Source organism: Hemicordylus capensis, chromosome 4 (assembly GCF_027244095.1).
Source record: "Hemicordylus capensis ecotype Gifberg chromosome 4, rHemCap1.1.pri, whole genome shotgun sequence".
NCBI lineage: Eukaryota > Metazoa > Chordata > Lepidosauria > Squamata > Cordylidae > Hemicordylus > Hemicordylus capensis.
The window spans coordinates 44,930,560-44,946,921 of NC_069660.1; the positions used below are offsets into that span (position 1 = coordinate 44,930,560).

General features: G+C 45.3%; 2 protein-coding genes across 2 annotated transcripts in view; one reads left to right on the top strand and one right to left on the bottom strand.

Annotated features, from left to right (window-relative positions):
- The window catches only part of ITCH (itchy E3 ubiquitin protein ligase), a 169,857-nt gene extending 156,361 nt beyond the window's left edge, over positions 1-13,496 (bottom strand). The window contains exon 1 of the mRNA XM_053243650.1: positions 13,374-13,496. The gene's annotated coding sequence lies outside the window, so the exon portion shown is untranslated. The remainder of the gene's footprint in view (positions 1-13,373) is intronic.
- Positions 13,497-13,511: 15 nt separating this feature from the next.
- Positions 13,512-16,362, top strand: part of AHCY (adenosylhomocysteinase) — a 47,093-nt gene continuing 44,242 nt past the window's right edge. Inside the window, exon 1 of the mRNA XM_053243655.1 lies at positions 13,512-13,700. Coding sequence (XP_053099630.1) covers positions 13,673-13,700 — 28 coding nt within the window. The 5' untranslated portion in view covers positions 13,512-13,672. The remainder of the gene's footprint in view (positions 13,701-16,362) is intronic.

Genomic DNA, 16,362 nt, shown 5'->3' on the forward strand with positions numbered 1-16,362 from the left:
TCTCAAAATCTCCCACTTTATTGCTGTCTAGAAAAACCCTGAGTGATAACAGCACAATGGTGTTCTGTGATAGTTGTGATCAGTAGCGAGAGACTATGTCTGTCTCTTCTGTAAAATATTCAAGTAAGCTAACCTTTTTGACCTTATCTGTGCTTTTGAGGGTCCACCAGGGTGTCTTTTTGCTGCCACCACTCTGATCTATTCAACTGAGTCTGAAATCCTTTCTTAACATAGGAACATAGGAAGCTGCCATATACTGAGTCAGACCACTGGTCTATCTAGCTCAGTATTGTCTACACAGACTGGCAGCGGCTTTTCCAAGGTTGCAGGCAAGAATCTCTCTCAGAGCGGCTCCATCCCGAGGGAAATATCTTGCAGTGGTCACACTTCTAGTCTCCCTTTTATATGCAACCAGGGTGGACCCTGCTTAGCTAAGGGGACAAGTCATGCTTGCTACCACAAGACCAGCTCTTCTCCCATGAGGAGCATGGGGAAGGGCCTCGCTTTTGGTGGTTTTATCCCCTGCTAACTGGGCAAAGAGGTAATTCTTTAACGTGGTGATTTTCTTTATTCAGTAGGGAGAGAGCAACTGGCCATATCCACCCATAGCACAGTACCCATCCAGTGACTATTGCTGGTGTCTATTTTGTGCTACTTTTTAGTACTTTTACTTTTTTGTGTGTGAGCCCTTTGGGGACAGGGAACCATCTTATTTATTTATTTATTATTTATCTATGAAAACCACTTTGGAAACTTTTGTTCAAAAGCAGTATATAAATATTTGTTGTTGTGTGGGAGAGGAAACAACCAAAGATATTAGAACAGATAATAGGATTTTACTGTTCAATTGATGGTTCAATTAGTGTGGTGGCTACAAATCTGAATATTACTGAACTATATTGCTTTCAAATTCAAAAACTATGAAAGTGTAGCAGTTACACAAGTTGATACAATTGACAAAGATGTTGATAGACTCTCTCTCCAGAATGGGATTCAGGTACCTTGCTTGTTTCCAAGTTACAGTCTTCCAGCTGAGGTCTGTTGTGGTGTGCAAAAGCCACGCCCCCTGCTTCTGACATCAGATGCAAGGGGCAGGGCAACCAGCATCTCCCCGCCGCTGCTCCTACCTCCTCCTCGGTGCCTCCGACGCAGCTGCCTCACTGCCGCTTCTTATCTTGGCCTCCCCTCCAGGATGTGGTGGGTGATCCGAGCAGGGCAGGCCACCCCACGTGGCGGCAGGCCTCTCCCGCCCACCTCTGCGCCTGCACAATTTGAATATGGAAGTTGCAAGTCCGTGACATCATGGGCATGCAACATCCATAGTCAAACTGTGCAGGCGCGCAGTTCAGCCAGAGAGGTAGACCAGCTGGAGAGGCCCACTGCAGCCATGAGGGTTGGCCTGCCCCGCTTGGCTCACTCCCACCCCCTGGTGGCTGATAAGAAGTGGCAGAGCAGGGACGGCAGTGGGGCAGCCTGCTTGAGGGGCCCTTGACCCTCTGGGCCCAGGGATTTTTGTCCCTGCTTGTCCAATGGACACTATGCCCATAATGACTACATAATGAAGGCTTTTAAGGCATTAAATGAGGAGGGTCAGAGCCAGACAGCTCAGCCCTAATTGCCTTGCACAATATTTAACTTGAGCCATAGTCACATCAGTAACAGCTTGAATTGTAATAGCTATCTCCTTAGAGAAGACCAGGCTTTAAAAAGTATTTTATGCTTGATTATTGCAGGCAGCTAGGTATGACAGTCTACCTGTGTGTAGGTGATTTGTTTATTAGATTTATATCCTGCTTTTTTGACCAACATTCCCAAAGCAGCTCACAGTATTGGTAGGATACAATAGAAGTAATTAATCTTCTACTTTAAACAAAATAAGACAAAACAAGAAGAATCATCAATTTGAAGCAGGAGAAAGCCTCTTCACCTGCCTCCTCCCTCTTCAGGTGTTATCCTCACAGGGCAGTTGATCTTAAATGGAGAGGGAGGAGATGAGCAATCTATCTATGTCCAGCTCCTGCTTCTTCCTGGAGCAGTATGACCCCAACACCTCTCACAAATGTCACGTAAAAACAATGGTACTAAAAAGTCAAAATAAAATTTCACCTTCCTGATTCTATGGGATTGGAGCCAGGTCACATGCATTTCATTGTGTTATTAGTTAAGGCAGTTGCTGCTGCTGCTGTATAAACACTAGCACACTTGCCCGATTGGACTGGGACGTTGCCCAATTGGATTGTTGGATTGTATTGATTTGCTGATCCTAGATGTTTATGAACTCAAAAAGTATCACATTTTAAAAAAATTACAATATATATCAACTTCCAGAAGGGTAGCTGGGTTTGCCTGTTGCAACAAAAACTAACAGAGTCTTAAGGCAGCTTAAATACCAACACATTTATTGTAGCAAAAGCTTTTATGAACTACAGCCCACTTCATCAGATCATTTAGTTATCAAAACTATACAGATAATTGAATTAGCTGTGACTATAGTATGTTTTCCTTCTAGTAATTGCTCAAAAGACTATTTGCTGTTACCTGCACTGGAGCCAAATCTTTCCTGAAGTGCACAAAATAGATCATATCTGCCCTCTGCTGGGCAGCAGCATCTTACAAGAATAAAGTGAGATACACACAACACAGCCTCAGTGAACTGTCTTAAGTAGAAAAGAAATAGTGAGGATGAAATTGCTCCGGAAGCTTTTTTTTTTACTCTTATATTTTCCAAGTGTTTCCTCTTTTATATCCTAGTAAATATGAAGGTATCCTATAAGTACTGTACAGAACTAGATGAGCTGAAGAAGAGGGCAACCAAAATGATCAGGGGGCAAGAGCACCTTCCTCTAGGTAAGGGGGCAAGATTTGGAGCTTTTTAATTTAGAAACAAGTTGTTCTAGTAAGAACTAATCTGCCTACTTTCCTTTCATTATCTCTACAACTGGTCTAAATTTGGTTCAAATTAAGGTCCACAAGTTAGATCTCTTGCACCTCAAAGGTTCAAAATTTAGGGACGTGCACGAATTTGTTTGGTGTTCTATTCCTAGAACATGTAACAGATTCGGAACCCCTGCATTCGAACCGGTTCAAACACGGGGGGGAGGGTTCCTTTAAGGCATGGGGAGGGTGCTCTTACCTCCCTGCTTCCCCCTCCAGCACTGCTGTAAAAACCGCTGGCCCGGGGCGGCTGTATTCCCTCAAGTCACGCCCACACCCACGCCGACCGGGGTGGCAAGAGGGAATATACCATCCCACACTAACGGTTTGTACAGCAGCACTGGAGGAGGAAGCGTGGCATGGGAGGTAAGAGCACCATCCCCACGCCTTAAAGGAGCACCCGCCCGACTCCCAGGTGTGCACAGAACCGGTTCCATGAACACCCCTATGTGCATCCGCCATCTAAAATCTGTGGTTTTAGCCTGGATTTTAACTTAATTGGGTTAATTTTATTAGTCTGATTTTATATTGTAACTGTTTTATAAATATGAGCTGCCCCAAGCAGTAATGTAATATACTGGAGGGGCGGGGTATAAATATTTTAAATAAATAATAAATCTCGGATCGGTGTGTATTACATCATTCCAAACTACACCATTGTGGTGGTGTCCCTGTGTGTCACTCACTACAACTGTACCTCATTTGATTCAAATCAGTTAGGTGGTTCACAAGTTAGCCCATTTGCACCTCAAACGTTTATGCGTCCACCATTTTGAATCAGGGTGGACGACATCGTCACAACAAACACTGAGGTGTCCCTATGTGTCTCTACAACTGTATCCAATTTGTTTCATTTTGGTCCAGGCGTTGCAAAGTTGATAGGGGCAGGACGGACACACACACACACACGGAATGCTGGGTGATCTCATAAATCTACTGGAAAGTAGGCTAAAACGGCAACTAAGAGGAGAAATGGCGCAGATTTATAAAATTATGCATGATGTGGTGAGAGTGAATAAGGAAAAGGTTTTCTCCCTCTCTCACAACACTAAAACCAGGAGTCATCTATGAAACTGATCGGCAGGAAACTTAGGATTGACAGAAAGAAAAAAAGGTGGGGGGGTTGTGTTTTTTTAGCACAACACATAATTAATTTATGGAATTTTCTGCCACCAGATGATGATGGCCACCAGCTTGGATGGCTTTAAGAGGGGTTTATACACATTCTTGGCGTACAGGTCTATCAATGGCTACTAGTTTTGATTGCTATAGGCTACATCCAGGTTCAGAGGCAGGATGCCCCTCAGTACCAATTACAGGGGAGACATCATTGCCTGCTTGTGGGTTTCTCCAGAGGCATTTGGTGAACAACCATGGGAAACAGGATGCTGGACTAGATAGGCCTTGGGCCTGATCCAGCAAGGTTCTTCTTATGTAAGTAGTAGTACACAGGAGCACACACCTGCTATTACATATAGAAAATTGTGTGCATAGGCCTCCTCTTCTTCTTCTTTAAATCTGAGCCCTTTGGGGACAGGAAATCTTCTTCTGGTAAACTACTTTGAATACTTCTCTGTTGAAAAGCAGTATATAAATAACTAGTTGAACCTGCACAGAGCATCTGTGCACTAGTAGCTGTTTGCTCCCCTTGCCCCTGCCACAGCCTCCTCACCCCAGAGACCGCCCTACCCTCACTCACTTGGCCGCCCCCTCACTCGCACACTCACTCACTCAGCTAACCCAGGGAGAGCTGCATTGCAGAGGTGGCCTAGGCTGCTTCAAACCTCCAGCCTCAATCGCGTTGCCCCACCAAGTCTCCTTGTGAGGAGGACAGTTGAGATGGGGCTTCCCATCTGGCCTACATGGACAGGACTCAGTGTGCTCTCCTGCCCCAGCTCAGCTGTCCTCCTCGGGAGGAAACTTGGCAGGTCAATGGAGGCCGGCAGTTGGAGCTGACTCAGGCTGCTGCCACCGCAATACCACTGCTTGGAGGCACAAGTTTTAATTGGTTGTGGCTGCGTTGCAGCTCTTTCAAAACTGGTGTTATATGGTCCCTTTGTGTTGTCCCAGAGACCAATCTGGCTGCCACATTCTGTCCCAATTGCAGTTTCCAGACTACGTACAAAGGCAGCCCCACGTAGAGCGCATTACAGTAGTCAAGCCTGGAGGCTATCAACATATGTACCCTGTTTTAAGGCCATTCGCCTCTAGAAATGGACATAGCTGACATATCAGCCAAAGCTGATAAAAAGTGCTCCTGACCACAGCCTCAATCTCAGAAACCAGGGAGAGCTTTGGGTCCAGGAGCACTCCCAAGCTATGTACCTGATCTTTCAGGGGGAGTATAACCCCATCCAGAACAGGCAGATTTAAATCATCTCTAGGGTCCTGGCCCTTCACAGTCAGTACTTCTGTCTTATTTGGATTCAACTTCAGTTTGTTATCCCTCAACCAGCCCATTACTGCCTCCAGGCAGGCATTTAGGGAAGATATGTCATTTCCTGATGAGGTCAGCATGGAGGAGTAGATCTGGGTGTCAGCAGCATATTGATAACACCCAGCACCAAACCTCCTGATGATCTCACCCAGCAATTTCATGTAGATGTTAGAAAGCTTTGGAGACAGTATGGAGCCTTGTGGAACTCCACACTTCAGCTCTCACTTAGCAGAACAACAGTCTCCAAGTGACACCATCTGGAATCTGCCAGAGATGTTGGAGTGGAACCACTGTAAAACAGTGCCACCCAATCTCACCTCCCTCAAGTGGTCTAGAAGGATACCATGGTCGATGGTATCAAAAGCCACAGAGAGATCCAAAAGGATCAGCAGAATCACACTCCCTCTGTCGATAGCCAGCTGGAGATCATCCATCAGGCCGACCAAAGCAGTCTCAACCCCCACAAAAGCCAGTTTGAAATGGGTCTAGATAATCTATGCAAATATGCATTAGCAGAAACATTTCAACTCACAACTTATATTCCCATCCCACATATTTCTTTCCCCAATCCCTCCCTGTCTCTAAAGCACCCAGCACAGGTCACAATCTTGCACGGCCACCTGGCACAGTGCAGGCCAGTGGCAGACATGGCAACCACACCACCCAGGACAACTAAAGAGGATTCGGGGTGGGGGGCAGGGATGAGGAGCCCCCCCCCCGAGGTAAGAGCACCTCTGAAGAGGAGACAGACTTCAGATAGCTCACCTTTACCTGACAGCAAGGGAGCAGTGGTGGAGGATTCAGGCAACACTACTTTTGGCAGGGTTTTCCCAACAACCCTGGGAATGATGCTGAGTGCTCCTGGAAAATGCATTCTTTTTAGGGCTGTGCACATAGTTGTACCTGCAACAAAACAAACAAAAAACCCTGCACCAGGCATTCCTGAATTCCAGAGGAAACATTCGTGGGAGTGTTTCCAACCACTAAGTGCTGGGGAAAAGATGAGCTTTCTATACCCTACATAATCTGGTAAGTATCTTCAGGGGTTGGGGATGACAGCTACGTTTTGGCTCTGAAGCAAAGCAGCAACTATGAAGTGGACCAAAGTAAAGCAGGAACTCCTCTGAAACCTCAAATCAAATGAGGGGCTCCCTGAAGCACTGAGACAGCCCCTAAATCAAAGCAGGGCTGGTTCACAAAGCCCTATAAGATAAATGTGCAAATGGGGCAAAGTTAGGGCTGTACACTTGAACTATGGAGATTCTAGGACCATTCACACATTATGTTCAACACTTGTACGAGTGTATAGTGTACACAGGTACAGATCGGTACACTGTGTACACTGTCTGTGAACGGTAGTCATTCGCATGTTATGTTGAATGTAGGTACGGAAGTACACTTCCATTTGAAGGGCCTGTATCCAGGTTCACTTTTAAAATGAGCTCAGGTACAGTTATTCACACAAACATATGTACGAGTGTACAGACATATGTACACTTGTACAGCATAATGTTTGAATCGGACAAAGGTCTGTGTGGCCGTTTTGGATGTTCCAAGGCAGCCTTAGAGCATCTTAATGCTATGTTTTTCACCCAGGTTCTCCACACCTGTTCCTCTAGCAAGCAAGGTTCTGGCTATACCCCGCCCCCAAAACAGGAAGGGAGGGAAGTAAGCAAGGGGACAAGAGGTTCAGCAGCTACATATCTTACTACTGCAAGTGCAATGGAATATATAAAGAAGCAGGCAGGATTTCCAAGTTGTAAAGTGGCAATCTACTCCAAACAAGTGACAGCAGAGCAGCCCTAGTTGGAATCCGAAGCCTGCAAGCAGTGCTGTCATAGCACACCTAACCTTTAGTAGCCCAAGGCTTCCAGCCAAGTCAGGAACTTGTATCCTGCATTTAGCAAAGAAAAGGCCAACTGCAATAAAGCATACAAAGGTCACAACACTGCTGAGTGGTCCAATCCTTTTAAGCCTAACTTGCCCTGCCCTCTTGAACTGCATTGTGGAATTGCAAGTGATTTCTTCACAGACTGATAAGAGTGCTGAGCAAACAGAATGCCAGGCAATTTCATTAATTCTCTGAAGCTCCAAGGGAGCTTAAGCTACTGCAAGAAATGTAAAGCCAAGTTTTTCACTGCCAGAAGTAATGTGTGTCTGGGTTGTACCACCGGACAGCAAGGGGAGAGGGGCTCCAATGATGAAATATTCTGTATTAAAAATTCTATCCACACATGGAATATTATGACACCAGCAAGAAGGGTTCTAGCCTAGCTTTCTATGTTCAAGAATCTAGGGCTTTGGTTTTTTTTTAATAATAGAGAAGTATTCAATCATATGAGCCTCCACCTGTTGTGTGGTGGTATAACCCAGACAAAGGCTTATCACCTCCCTGGGAATAAGGCATAGAGGAGGATGTGGTGACTTCTTAGGCAGAGAGGAGGACTTCTTGTGGTGACAAACACGTTTGACGTCGAATCTGTTTGCACATCCCTAGCAGGCTTATGAAATCACCCGGCATTCCTTGTGTCCATGTGTGTGTCACCTCATTAAGTTCTCAACACCTTGAACCAATTTAAATCGAATTGGGTACAGTTGTAGGGACACCTCAACAGCATAGTTTGTGATGATATCATCCACCCTGATTCAAAATGGCAGGCACGTAAACTTTTGAGGCGCAAGAAATCTAACTTGTGGACCTCAATTTGAACAAAGTTTAGTCCAGTTGTAGAAACAGGGAAAGGAAAGCAGGCAGATTAGTTCTTACTAGATCAAATTGTTTTCAGTGCTGGGAGGGCCCTTTAAGAGAGATTAAGCCCTCTCTTAAGGGTTCTATGGGGAACGTGCTGGGAAACACATCCCAGCACTCCATGCACACCTCCCATGGTGGGAACAGTCACCTCCACATGGTGGTACCAGGGGGACTACATAGAGTATTCAACTAAGCTTCAGTTAAAGCTTTGCATGAGTCCAAAAAACAGTTAGGGAGCCACACTTAGTGTTGATGGAGCTGCTACTCTGGCCCCCAGTCCTAATCCTATATAATAAAGCCCTTGTGTGTGCGCCCGTGTCTCTGGTGTCTGCGTCCATGTCTCCCTCGGCTGTTCTGGGCATGCGCGGAGCGCATGCCCAGAACACGCCGAGGGAGACACAACCGCAGGCACCAGGCGGCCATGTTGGCCAGCCCGGCCGCAGGAAGGCCAGAGGCGGCGGCCGCGGGACGAGACGGACTTCAGGGAGGGCAGAGGCGGCGGGCCGAGGAGAAGTGGCCACCGCTGAAGCCAGGCAGGGGGAGTAGGTGGTGGGGGAAGCTGGCCGAGGCGGCGGCAGAGCCGCGGCCTCGGCCAGAGAAGGTGGAGGGCCAGGCCGTGAGGCGGCGGAGGGCCAGGCAGCGAAGCGACAGAGGCGGCAGGCCAGGCCATGACGCAGCGCGGTCCGGGGCCGGGCATCCAAGGCGGCCCGGCCACAGATGAAAGGCGGGGGCGGGGCGGAGGTGGAGCACGCTGCTCTCCTTTCGTGGCTCGCTGCAGCAGCCACTGCGGCAGCTCCCGCTGGGCCGGCAGCTGAGCCCGAGTCCCCCGCTGCTGCCTATGCCTGCTGCTGAACTCTCCTTTTCCAAGCCCTGCTCGCCCCGCTGACCCTGCCATGGAGCAGAACCATGCTAACCCATTGGGTACAGGGTTCTGTTGTTTCTGAGGTATTCTGAGTGTGGATTCTATGATAGCAAATTAGAGTGGATTCATGGTGTCTCATTGAAAATCTCATTTGCTATCATAGAATCCACACTCAGAATACCTCTGAAACAACAGTACCCTGTACCCCATGGGTTAGCAACCCATGGGGATGGTTGGCACCCTATGTGCACTACACCACCACTCGCTCTGGGCCACCCCAGCACCCCCCAAGTGCACTTAGGGGGCTGCTGAAAGCTCCATAATACCATATGAGGAAAAACCTTAAAGACGCGTAAACTTCAACAATTCACCAAAAATCAGCCCTCTGCCCAAATCCTTTGAAAAAATTCAGGTAGCTTCCTTGCCCCTACCCGGCACTACCACCAACCCCACACTACTCTAGGCCACCCCTTTCCCCCTGATGTGAAGCGATACACCCTTCATTATACCTAATGGGGGAAAACCTTAAAGACGCGTAAACTTCAGAAATTCACCAAAAATCAGCCCTCTGCCCAATCACTCTGCAATTGGGGTGGTAGCCTCCACCCATATGGCACTACCACCCCACCCCACTATTTTGCCCCTGGGACCCGTTTTTAAAAATCTGAATCGATTCAGATTCGAATTCGGATTAATTCGGATCCAAATCGAATCAGGGGTGATTCGGATGGGCCATATTCGGATACAAAACAGAACAGGCGTGTTTCGGTTCGGATCCGAATCGAAACACCGAAAATCCGAATTGCACACCCCTACTCTCAAACCTCCCTTTTATCCAGTTCCAAAGGGATACATTAACCAATCAGGGAGTTTCTTCTCTCAGACAGCCAGAAACTTCTGTCTCTGCCAGGAGACAACCAATCACAACACATTGTAACTTTCCCTCCAAAACTCTGCAGCAGGCAACTTTTACCTCAGACTTGGTTGTAAGAGGCCGTTACCTTTTAACTACTGCAGAGCCTGGAAGGGACGCAGAACAAACTGAAAATCAAACCATAGAACATAGTGGGAAAGAGTGGTTCCTTTAGACAAACATAGCACTAGAATGCCAAATGAGATAAAACACCATAAAGACTTTGTCAGGATTGTCTCTTTTGTTGGGCTTCCAGTTGTTCACTTCGTTCTATTCCCCCACAAAAGCACAGTTCAATAACAAGGCAAGTATGTGATAACAGAAAAGCAAGCCAAGATAAACAAATGGTGCATTGCTTAACTGGCATAGCCCATTGGAGTCCTCCTGGCTCCATGGCATTGGCTATTGCTAGAGGGCAGATACAAAGACTATAACAGACGAATGAGCTGACCTGGCAATCTACAAACACACTCCATTAAAAATGTTCAATATGTTCATTTAATCATTTCTCTGGTGTCTAAAACACAATTAAAGAGCAGACGTGGAACCTAATGTTGCAGAAAGAAAGAACGAAATCTTACAGGCATGGCTACCACCACCACCACCAGCAACAAAAGTTTCCAAAGCAGTTTACACAGCAAATAAATAGATACGCCCTGTCCCCCAAAGGCTCACGATCTAAAAAGAAACATAAGATAGACACCAGCAACAGTCACTGGAAATACTGTGCTGGGGGTAGATAGGGCCAGTTACTCTCCCCCTGCTAAATAAAGAGAATCGCCATGTTAAAAAGGTGCCTCTTTGCCCAGTTACCAGGGATGGCCTTAGGATTTGTGGGGCCCAATCAAGGGGACACAGTCTTTTGCACATTAACTTGGGAGTAAATCTCCTTGATCTTTGTGGGGTTTACTTCTAAGTAAACTTGGAGAGGTTTGCACTGCATGGCAGTTGAACGTTTGCTGCCTATGAGCTGAAATGCAGAGGGGATAAAGGAAATAAGTAGGTTTGCTGAAGCTGAAGACTAAGTAGCTAATTTGTGGGAGTACAACTGAAGCTGTGGAGTCACCTAGGGAGCCTACTGCACACGTGTCATAGCCATGTGACCGAGAAAGAAAGGAGGTTCCTTGAAGCTGTAAAATCAGCTTGGGGGCAGGGCTGCTCAAGAGTATATGCAGGAGTCAGGAAGCGTGTGGCTGTGTCAGGTCACAGGTGGAAATATGGTTGATCTTACCCAGAACCAGGTCTGAAGAGGAGAGCTGGTCTTGCAGGAGCAAGTATAAATTGTCCCCTTTGCTAAGCAGAGTCTGCCCTGAATTGCAACCCCTGCTAATTTGGCAAGAGGCACCTTTTTAACGTGGTGATTCTCTTTACTGAGCAGGGGGAGAGTAACTGGCCTCACTCACCCCCAACACAGTACTTCCAGTTACTGTTGCTGGTGCCTATCTGATGTCTCTTTTTAGATTGTGAGCCCTTTGGGGACAGGGATCCACCTTATTTATTTATTATTTCTCTATGTAAACTGCCCTGAGCCATTTTTTTTGGAAGGGCGGTATAGAAATCGAATGAATGAATGAATTTGGATGGGTGACTACATGTGATTCCCCTAGGGAATAGGCCATAGGTCAGAGGTTAAAATTAAGTACTTAGGACTCCAGAGCATGCACAAAGGGCACATGATACAACCATCGTGCTGAAGCTAAGCAGGTCTTGGTGTGGTCAGTGCCTGGATGGGAGACTCATCTATGAAGATGCAGCTTTAGCTCAGAAGCAGAGCATCTGCTTTGCATGCAAGAGGCTCCAGGTTCACGCCTTAGCATCTCCAGACAAGGCTGGGAAGGACTCCTGACCAAAACTTTGGAGTAGCTGCTGTCAGTCAGTGTCAACATTACTGAGTTAGATGGACCAATGGTCTGACTCAGTATGTCTGACACATTCCTATGACCAGTGTATACATCCAGCCCAACATTACTGCAGGAAGAACCTAGAGTTACATGTTCTTCTTGGTTCACCAGGTAGCTCACCACACTAAGTTCCATTTTTAAACTCCATGTCTCTGGTTCAAGCTCCAACTTCCCTGATATGCTGCTATTTGCAACTTGGCAGGAAAGGTGCCTTTATTTTATATCATTATAAAATATATCTTTACAGTATCCATAATTCTTTTTCTGGCTGTATTAATGTATTAGCATGTGGTGCTATAACCTTCCAGTCACTGCTGCAGTAAGAATACAAAGGGACATTTAGTCTTGAACATGGATAGGCTTACAAGATGTGTAGTCTCTTCCACCCACATACCCCTATCTGTGCTCTTGGGACCTCAGCACTTCTATTTATTTTCATTGATTTTTAAGGACATCAGAGGAATGACAAAATTTAGAAGCAAGAGGGGGAGTGGGGGCTCAAGGTTGCTAGGGGGGAAATCTCCAGGTGCACAGATCCACAGTATACTGGACTGAAAGGAACAGGAAGGGAAGATGTAGGCAGGCAAGACCCAAGCCCTACTGGTAAAACAGAGTGGTGACAGCCAATGTTTGCAGGGCTGGGGGTGAGGTGCATGGAGGATTTAGAAGGGGAGAGAGCATGCAAGGCACCCTCTCTAAGCTTTCTACTGATCCTGATTAATCAGCTATCATATAAATAAAACTACTCCAGAAATACTGCTTTTCTAATTAGCTGTGGTGTATGATTGGAGAGAAAAGCCCTAGACTCCCATTCCCTTACAATATTGTAGAGCATGCTCAGATGCAAATCTCAGATAATGCACAGATGTAATGTTCCAAGAATTCCTCAGGTTCATTTCTTGGATTGTACACTTCTTTATTGGTGCCCTTTAAAACCAAACAAACAAAATTTCCCCCCAAGCAACGACCCAGGTCTTAACCCCACTATATTTCACAATCATTCCATCACACTCTGTTTGCAGAAGTTTATAGAATGCATTGTTAGGCCTGACGGATTGTAAACTGCTGTAAGCCATTGAATACGATGTGATATGGTATGGTATGAGACTGCACAAATGGTAGATACACAAAAAATCCAGCAAGAGCAGCCACTTCCAGTTGCTGCAGCAGTTGGAGGAGGTGTTTGAGCTTGTGAAATTCTCTTTCTTACAGAAAATAGCTCCCTTGGGATCTGAGAAAACTAGACCTTGATCACTCAAGGGAAATACATGAAGTAGGTACATGAAAAATTCAAAAGAAGTTAATTCACTATTAGCAGAACTTTTGTTTTAGACACTAACCCTTACCCTTGATCATTCAAGAGGAATACATGGGGTTGCTAGACTTAAAAAACCAAACAACCCATACACTTTAAAGCTATTCGTGATGTTCTCCATTAACACTCACATAACTCCTTTAAGCAAAAAGCCTTGATCATTCAAGAGCTGCAAAATGAAGGAAAAATAAATAACCAAAAGCACCGCTGGAAGGAAATAAGCTCTGAAATAAAAGGCATTTGCCAGGGTTCTACAGACCTGTGACGTATGGAAAAAGTGACACAGTTCGCGCGCCCCGCCCACGCCTAATACTCGCACCGGTACAGAAACACCCCGCCAGGCGCGAGCAACCGCGCACCTCCTTTTCCTCTGCGCATTCCACGGCCACGCCTACTTCATGCCCTACATGGGGATTGGTGGAAGCGGTCATTTGCAAAAGTAGGCGAGTCTATTTAAAGCTTGCTTTTTGCCGCCAGTCTCGTTTCGCCGCCTTTTGCTGGCTCAGGTGCTTTGTTGGTCTCTTTTGTTCGTGCTTCTTTGATTATACAACCTTTAGCATGTCGGACAAGCTGCCATACAAAGTTGGTAAGTGGTTTCTTCCCAGCTTTTTATTCTCCTCGTTGTGAGCTTGTTTCCGTGCAGGGCCTGCAGAGATCATTTGGCTCTTTTGTAACCTTAACGGTGTATTAGAGTAGTGGTGAAATGCTCCTGTTTTCCCACGGGATTGGTTTGGGAGGGGTAGATGCTTTTCTCCCGAGCACGGTTTTCCCCTCTGTTGTACCCAGGGCGTGACGTTTTTTCGCTAAAGGAATCTTCCTATATATCTATTAATCTCTTATTCCTTTTTCTCCACTCCGAAAGGAGCTATTTAGAAACGGAGAGCTGCGTTAAAGTCAAATAGATATAAACGTTACAAACTAATTATTCTAACGAGCTCTATTCTGGAAGGTGGAGATCTTATTCTCTTTTTCTCTAGCTCAAAATGGACTTTGATGTGACTAGCTAGCATGTAGCCTCTGAGCAAACTCCATGTGGGCTCTGGAAGGAAAAGCAGTTTCTGGGAGTTGGAGTCCCTTTGATCCTCATATAGGAGGGTTGTGTTCAAGTCGTGAAGCTGCAGCGACTACATTTCCCATAATGCTTCCGGGGACCATGCTGTCAAGCAGCGCTGTCTCTTGGGTCTGAGCACGTTAGAGAGTTACATTAATTGTTCTCGCTAGAGAGAAGCTCTGCTGTTTGAATGGAATAACTTTGACAAATCCGTAATAGATCAGAGAATTTAAACTGAAGATAGGCAATAGGTTTAGCTGCGTAAAATCAAACGTTTTGCAAAGTCATGCAACAATGCCTAAAAACATAGAACTCAAAAATGGGCAGAGACTAAAACGGATACGTGGCTTGAATCAGAGCGTCTGATTCTAGCTATCTGAGTCGGATCTAGATTTTTCTGGGTTATTGGCATTTTCATTCTTTTTTGAATAAAATGTATTCTAGTTTATGCAAAAGTCCCATTCACACATTATATTGAACATTCATACCTAGAGCGTACAGTGTAGACAGTTACAGATCTGTACACAGGTACAGTCATTCATACATGTCAAACGAACACAGGTACAGCAGTACACTTTTTATCTGTGTACCATGCTTTTGAGGGGCCTGAAACATGAATCCAGGTACAGTCATTCACACAAACACATGTACAAGTGTACAGACATCTGTATGCTCATACAGCTTAATGTCTGAATGGGCCTATTGTGAGCCATAAAAATATGTAGGAGGAAGTAGATGATCTCTTGAGCACCCATGGTCAAATTTATTTAACCCATTGTTAAATAATTTTAATACTTGGTTTAAAATGTTTTTAATCTTTTAAAAGATTTTAATTGTTAATTGATCTAATATTTTAAATGATTTTAATTGTAAACTGCTCAGAGATGCAAGTTTTGGGTGGTATAGAAATATTTTAAATAAATAAATTAAAATTGGAGACCTGTCATCTTCAAACAACAGCACAGCTGAACAGTGAAAGTACTATTGTGCTGGGAAATGTGGCAAAACCTGTACTTATTGGCATATGCATAATGGCAGGGTAGAATTGCTGTGTTTGATTACCAAAAGATTGTTACTGTGGCACAAGAGCCTGATGTGTGCTAAAGCTATGAAGTTACTCTGTCACACTACAGACTACACCAAAGTGGAAACAACAGATGTGTGAGGCTCGGTTTCTAATTACACCTATACAATGTTTCCATTCAAATACTGAGATATCTGAAAGTTTGGTGATACAAAAAACCCAGCCATCCTAACTTAGTTCCAGGTTAACTTTTACTTAAGTCAGTTATCTATTAAATAGTTGGCATCAGCACTCTACCATTAAAAAAACCCACAACTCTTATAAGCCATGTGATGCAGAGTTTGCCCGTTTCTCTTCTGGGTTCGTTCCCAAGAACACCTTCCACAATGCCATGACATAAAATAGCAGCAGAGCTTTGGGTACTATAGGGTTCTTATGGCTTTGAGTATCTTTGTTTGCCACAGGCTGGCAGACATGACCACCAGAGTTCAATGGCCTCTTGAACAACAATGGGCAGCAGGCATAGCTGATGAGACAAAATAATGTAGGTTAATTAAATACTAGCAAGCCCTGTAAAGGGATTTTGAAGGAATTAAGAGCTGAAACCTGAATACATTTCATCAGAATGAGTGGATGTTATGATGAAGCAATGCTCAGTGGAATGGGCCCAAGTGGTATGTCATTCATTCTAGGGTAGTAACAAGTCAGCTATTTGGTTTTGTTTCTGTACATGAAACTCTATGTCCCTAACAGTTGAGTACTCAAAGTATTACTTTTAATTTTTTTTAATCTTTAAAACTGCCTGAATAGAATCTTAGTTTAGTTGCCAGATCAGCTTACTGTGATTATAGTTATTGGGAATCACTGAAGGAAACAAACGGTCCGGGTGCTAAGTGGACAGGATTGCTGTAGCTCTTGAGTAGCTTTAGAAACCTACAAACCTGCCTTATTCTGTAGAGATGAGCCTGAACAGCATTTCAAAGCACAGTTTGGGTATTTTTTTCAGAAAGGATCCCAGGAACTTTAAGAAAAAGGAGAGCAGGTCTTTATCTCCTCTCCACTGCCTCATTCAGCTTTCTGCTGGGGTGTCATACATCCCAAAAACACCTCACATGACGCCAGCACACACAAATGGTGTCTGCGCGTGTGCAGGCACCATTTGCATGGTCAGAA